Here is a 6,972-nt window from a genome sequence, read left to right on the forward strand (position 1 = left end):
TTAAAAAATCAAAATTTATTTTTTGAAAATACCGGTATGGTAATACCGGAAAATACCGACCGGTATTGAATAGTGAAAATACCGAACTTAAAATACCGCCGTGGTCTCCGGTACCGGTAATACCGGCCGATATTTACAGGTATTTAAAACATTGGTAAAATCACAAAACGATGTCGTCTTGTTCTTTTCTTGACTTTTGCCAGCCGCCTCCTTACTTTTTTAAATCCTAATCCTCAAATAACAACATATTTGTTTTCTTCCAAACCCATTTATCAAAACTTCAAATTAATTCCTTACTTTTTTTCTCACATAAATACAAAACCATAAATTTAAATATACAAACCTTATTTATTTATTTATTTGTGTGACTGCATTCTACGTGTGATAACTTCTCACCGTCCAAAGCCAAACAACTCAACTTTTTTTTTATAATTTTTTTTATTTATATTTATTTTTCAGTTTTTTTTCATTTATTTTTTTTTTTCAAATTGTTGAACACCTAGCTCACAAATCCAAAATTAATTGAAACTTTATAAAAGCCTACGTCAAATCTTTAAAAAGTTTTGAACTTCTTACAACACCCACACCAAATTTTCTGAAAAGCTGTTAAATATTTAAAAACCCACATCAAATTTGTTAAAAAGTTTTGAACTTTATAAAAACCCACATCAAATCTTGAAAAATTTTGTGAAATTTTTAAAAACCCACAAAAAATTTTGGATTTTTTTTTTTAAATAAATATTTTTTTGGATGGAAAATGGAAATTATAGTGGGGGTGGAGGTAGTGGTGGTGGTGGTGAGAAACAGAGCCAACGTCTGCCCCTTTCAGATGTGGTGTCTGATTGTGTAAGAAGATGGTTTCAAGATACACTTAAAGAAGCAAAATCAGGGGATCTGTCTATGCAGGTTTTGGTTGCTCAGATGTATTCTAATGGTTATGGGATTCCTAAAGATCATCAAAAGGTTTGATCTTGACTTCTTAAAAGTTTGTTTTTATATAAGAATATGAATGATGATGGAATTAGGATACTGAGGCTTATTTGTAATTTATATAAAAAAGAAAGATTTATTGTTTTGACTTTTTTTAGGATGATTAGAGGACAAATAGATTGGTGTGTAGGTATTTTTGACTTTTATTCTTGTTTGGAATCACTTTTTGAAAGGATATATATCTGTTTACTGTTTTTTGCTAAATATAGTTTTTGTGGGTTGACATACATGAGCATTCTCAAGAAGCATAAGTAGTTTGAAGTGTTTGGCTATTAAGTGCGTTTTGGCCGTTTAAGGGAAAACTAAACCTAGTTTAAAAGCCAGGTGAATGCTGCTTATTGTGAATACAAGTTTTACGCCGTAAGCACTTAATGTATATGTTATGAGGTTGTTCATTTTTTCTTGAATAATAATGAAGCATGAGGAGTTTTTGTTAGTTTTGAATGTAATATCACTATGTGCTGTTGGATAACTGATGATTTTATAAGTATTGCTTGTCATCTAGGAGGCATTCTGATTTGCATTTTGGTATGTATTATTTGATCAATTGTAATTTCTAGTCCCAGTTGCTAGAATTTAGTATTTAGAAACACATATTTTGCTAAAGGGTCAAGTAGTCAGTTTTTGGATAACCAGTTTGTCATGGACAGACCTAAGCACAAATATGGTTTCTAATTTTGGGTGTCCTGCATTAGTAGCTTTTTTAGCTAAGTTTTAAACCTAAACTTTCTATTTTCCATTGTTATTGCAAAAAGAATTGATACTCGTTTACTGCTTCTCAGGGTGCTTAAAATTTTTGATTAGTTGAGCAATACTCAACACTTTACTTGAACTATGTCCCTAAGCATATGTTACTATCTCACAGAGCAGAGGTATTTGTGTCATGTTTTATGTAATATACATGTGTTATCTTATGGATACTGCATGACAACATCCAAGTACACTCTGATTATTGTGTGTATTAATTTTATTAAGTGTTCTCCTTCCTGTTGGCTTATTCAGCTTCTGACAAGTCCTATATTTCATTTTTTTCTTTTTACTGATTCTTGTTATGTTTATTATCTTGTCACAATCTTGCCTTAGAGATACGTTTTTCTTTATCAATATTTAGAATAGGTCTAGAAGACTTTTTTTATATAAAGAAAAGGGTTAGAGATACTTTTTGATTTGGATTTCGTTTGTTAATTCACAACTTGTGCCAGGCAAAAATCTGGATGACAAGAGCTGCTAGAATCCGATCTTCAGTTTGGAAAGTTAGCGACAAACGTCCAGGTTATCCTCTCTCTCTCTCTCCTCCTCTCCTTGTTCCGAGAGTAATTATGTGCGAGTAGTAGATAACCCGATAAGATACCTGCAAATTCTGCAATAAAGCGGTTATAGAAGTTTGATAGTTCAAGGAATAGAAAGTTGAATGACTAAAACAGTCATTTTCATGAAAGAAAGGGAGGCGTTCTGTGGGTATCTTAATTTAGGTAAAAAGAATGGACTCTGTTTCAACTAGTATTAGGCTGATTCTTTGACCCGAGTTATTCGAGAATCAATCCTAAAACGGAGACCGGAATATCCCTTAAGTGTTCTTTTGTGTGTTATGTGCCAGATATAGTTGTCACTGATCCATTCCCAATTCACTATTCAGGTTATAATGCAAGTGATTCTGACTCAGAAGAGTTGCTGGATGACTCTTGATAGGATGAAAAGGTATTGCTTCCGAATTTGATTTTGAATGTTCTCATCGTTATGTATTTCATCTGTTCTTATTGGGCTAAAATGCTTCATCTGGTATGCAAATTGACTCTCATCACTTTTCTACGTGTTTACTGGAATAGTTGATCAATACTACGGGCTTATTCATAGAATAATTGTCACACATTGTATGAGAAGCACCTATGACCTACCCAAATACTTATCTATCACCTAAAAAGTGCATCAAAAGCTTGACGTTCTGTGCCAAATAAATTACTTTTTTGGTACATAGGGAGTATTTTTTTTGGGTAAAAGTACATAGGGAGTATTGAGTATATTGTTTTGGTTTCAGCTTTTAGCTTTATGTAATCAGGGTTCACAGGGGTAGGCCATGTGCAGAAAATAAGCACAAAGATGATGAAGTGCTAATGTTTACTCAAGTTATAATAAGAAGGAAATAGTAAAGATGATAACTGGTTTTGTTGTATCACTGCTGATCTTAATCAATTGATATCTAGATGATGCAAGTTAGGTGTTCTCTTTTTTGGCACGTAGGAAGAGTATTGCTTCCCAAACCCTTCTTCATATGCAGCTTCCCCATTCCTGATGCCTATTTACCCTCTGTAGGGCTCTACTAGCGCCCGCGTCTTAGTCTTCTGGAACAATTTCTTTTCTTCTAGTGGTCTCTGTCGTCAGAAATTCTGTTCTTTAAATGGATCTCCTTCCCGGGAATCCTTTTTCAGGTAACGGCATTGGCTATCGGTCTGTCGTCTTTCCATTCTTGAGCATGCTCTCTAACATCACATACGAGATTGTTTGTCTGGTTTTTCTCACTCCTTAAGGAAATGTCTCTTCCGAGTCTTTTCTCACTTGCTTTCCTAAGATAGTTACATTTTTACTTATACGTGGTGTGGCTGCGACTTATATGATCCTCAACTAGCTTTTACTCTCTTGTTCGACAGCTTTTACTCTCTTGTTATTTATTTTGCCCTTCATAGACATTAGTTACTTCCAAACTAGCTGTATTTCATGGTTTAAGTGCTGTTCGTTTCTTGGATATATAATTCGAATGCAAGTCTAGATTCCTTCATCTTTAAATGAAAGTTATTAAGTTCTGTTGGTAAGTCACTTCACAAATGTGGGAAAAGATTAGAAAAACATGTTGAAACACGTACCCCCGTGTAGAAAAATTAATAGCTTTGTGTCGAAGTTCTGTACTTGGTCTTCAGAAAGTCAAAAATGTAATATATTTGTTTGTTTTTTCCTCAGTTATTTGTCATCTATTTTATATATACGTTTTAAATGTGCATTAATTCCCTCTATAATATTGATAATAACTTGATATAACTTTTAAGGCTTATAGAGGTTGTCATGGTTGTGGATGGGTAATTGTAAATATAAGGAAGATGGCTTGTTACTAACAATGTAGTAAAATAGAAGTAACGAAGGAATATTAAGAATATGGAAAATGGTGAAGAAGTGACGCACTGACCTAACAACCTCTAATTTTTAATGCAAAGGCCAGTCGTTGCATACTTGCATACAGGCAGGTTGGCTGGGTTAAAAAGTTAATTTTTTATATATGTGTGGTTGGGGTAGTTCGACATGTCAGATACTTTTTTGTCCATTATTTCAAGTTTTTAGACAGATCGTGAAATTGAAATAGAGCGATCCAGGTAAACATTTGAAAATTCTTGTAACTTTTAACCTGTTTTATTTGGTCAGCAAATTTGCCTCATTTCCCCTTTAGCCACTTCTGAAATTGACTTGAACCCCTTGAGATAATATATAACCCAAATCTACCCATTTTTTTGCTCGTGGGCTGCAGTAAAAAAATCTAACAAAAACATATCCAAATCTTCTCATCTATCAAAAATGGAGGCAAGTATTGCTGGGGCCTTCTTTGGTGTTTAATGTTTTGTTGAGCAGTTCTAGACTTCTAGGTGTGGATATTCTTTTCGGGCTATTCGCCTATTCATGAATATTACTTTCTGTAGTCTCAATGCTTCCACTCCTTTGTTATTTCGCCCTACCCTGTAGTAATTTTTTGTATAACTGATAGACTAATGTAACTGCAAAGGCTTAACCTTGGACTTGAGGATTGTAAAGTTCCATTTGGGTGTATCTTGTCATATCTTCTAACAAAGAAGTCAAACTATATAATATACAATATATAATGCATATGTGTTGCAACTTTTTAAATGGACCATGGATATAAGAAGTGGCATGAAAAGATTAGAACATTTAAGAAAATGGTTTTGTCAAACATTTAGGTCAGAACCAATCCTTTAAATGTACGGATATTGTGACTTAAATGCTTCGTGAGCGTATAGTACCCCTAGTAAGTGACGCGATAATTAGTTATGAACGGGGAAACGGCAAGAAGTTTTAATGTACCCGATATTGAGTTTAACAATTAACACCAACAAAGAAACTATAATAATGATGTAATCAGTATATATAAACATATTCATGATACTAAACTCATATGCTGCGGTTTCTTTTGCAGGGCTCTTGGATTGTTCTTCTAATCATCATTAGTACGAAATTGCACTTGGATTTTTGATGCATATTTCGTGTTCACATTATGCTGTTTGTTTTTGCTTTAAAAACCTTTTGTACATTTGACAGGCCTCTCCTGGTTTAGTTCGTGTAGAAACAACTTTGCTTTTCTTTTCTTGTTTGCCAATGAACAGTTTGTGAATCTTTAGCTCATATGATTTCTCTTGGACTTGAACGAAATTGGATTGAAGTCCGTCCTACCAGTTTTTTTTTTTTTTACTTTTATCTTTTTATGTTTTCAGAATCTCTCATTTTCCTATAAACCTGCAACACTGCATGGTGGAGGTTTCTTTTCCATTCTGGTCAATTTACAGGGGGCAATTCTGTAGATGTAGCCACATCTGTATATAATATTTGTTTAAGCTCCAGTTGGTTTCTTATATCAAGTAATTTATATATATGGTCGCTGTTTATCATTTTTTTTGTGTGCTTCGTTCATCTTAGAAAGATAGTTACCATACATATATTTGATCTTTAAAACCTTATTTTGTTGCAAGGATGTCCCTCTTCTACATAAAATGACAAATGCTATTATCATCTTAGGTGTTTTTGATGTATTCTGAAATCTGAACAGCTTCATGTACAAATGTGTAAACCAACTTTGTCATTGAACAAGTGAAACTATTCCATTCATAGTAGTTGATATTGATATGATGTGAATTTTAAGTTAAAGGCCTTACTCTTTAGCCCCTCATGTTCCCTGTTATTTGGTTATGGCACCACACAAAACCAATTCTAAGCCTTGTTTAGTAGATTTTAGATTGTGATAATGAAAGCCCGACTAACCCGACTCAAATGGTCCTTACTAATCAACGTGACCGAACCACACCCTAAGCTTGGTAGTTATCTCAATTCTATCCAACTGTTATGCAAAAGTGCGAAACTATTCTTGTTAAAGCCAGACACTTCAGTTTTGATTGGGTTAATAGCCAAATAGTAAAAAAAATTATTTCACGAGGGCTTGGATTTGGGAGACCAAGGTTTTTAGAAGACAAGATTAATTCTCGTGCCTTTAGATGGATCTATACCCTTCGTTGTGATATTCGATTTGCAATTTTCAAAAAAAAATGCTTTTTTTTTTCTACAAATTTCTAGGTTAATAACCTTAAATACGTAAAGCAGACAGTACTATTATTGATTTTAAACTTTTAACATATTATCGTTTTAAACCCTCCTTTTTCTTCTCTTTCTAATTAATCCTTAAAGTTTTAATAAAGTTTTAATCAAAATGGTCATGCCGTTTGTCTCATCATATATGTCCACTTGTTTGTCTTATATAAATGTCCATCTCAAAATTAATTTTTATCATTTTATCATTCATACACATACATATACATATTATCTGCCACCTAAATTTTTACTCTAACTGTTAGGCAATAAATCACTTAAAACATTATTTTAAAGTAAAAACATTTATTTTGAAACGTTAAAAATATCCTATTGGCAATGTTTTTTTCTATATGACTTTAGAAAAACACTAAATTTATATATAGTTATTAAAGGAAAACATTATATATGATGTTATTGACATCAATTTCTTGAATTTTAAAGTTTCTAAAAAAAATATCATCTAACTAGATGATACATCATATATAACTTATCCCCAATACTTAATCTTCACTAATAAAACTTGTAGGTTAATTGGCCCGCATTGGAGTTGGCCCAATTTTTATTTATTATTGAAGATTAGTTTTAAATAAAGCCCAAACACCCATATGATATGAAATGAATGGCTAT

At 32.8% G+C, this 6,972-nt stretch overlaps 1 protein-coding gene across 1 annotated transcript; it reads left to right on the top strand.

The window, feature by feature from the left end:
• Window positions 1-379: 379 nt before the first annotated feature.
• Window positions 380-5,415, top strand: LOC122609559. Its single transcript, XM_043782588.1, has 4 exons — window positions 380-963; window positions 2,193-2,262; window positions 2,627-2,688; window positions 5,183-5,415. The coding sequence occupies exons 1-3, from the start codon at window positions 751-753 to the stop codon at window positions 2,674-2,676; spliced, it is 333 nt and encodes a 110-aa protein (XP_043638523.1). The 5' UTR covers window positions 380-750; the 3' UTR covers window positions 2,677-2,688; window positions 5,183-5,415.
• The last annotated feature ends 1,557 nt before the right edge of the window (window positions 5,416-6,972 follow it).

The sequence above is a fragment of the Erigeron canadensis genome, chromosome 7, assembly GCF_010389155.1.
Source record: "Erigeron canadensis isolate Cc75 chromosome 7, C_canadensis_v1, whole genome shotgun sequence".
NCBI classification, from domain to species: Eukaryota; Viridiplantae; Streptophyta; class Magnoliopsida; order Asterales; family Asteraceae; genus Erigeron; species Erigeron canadensis.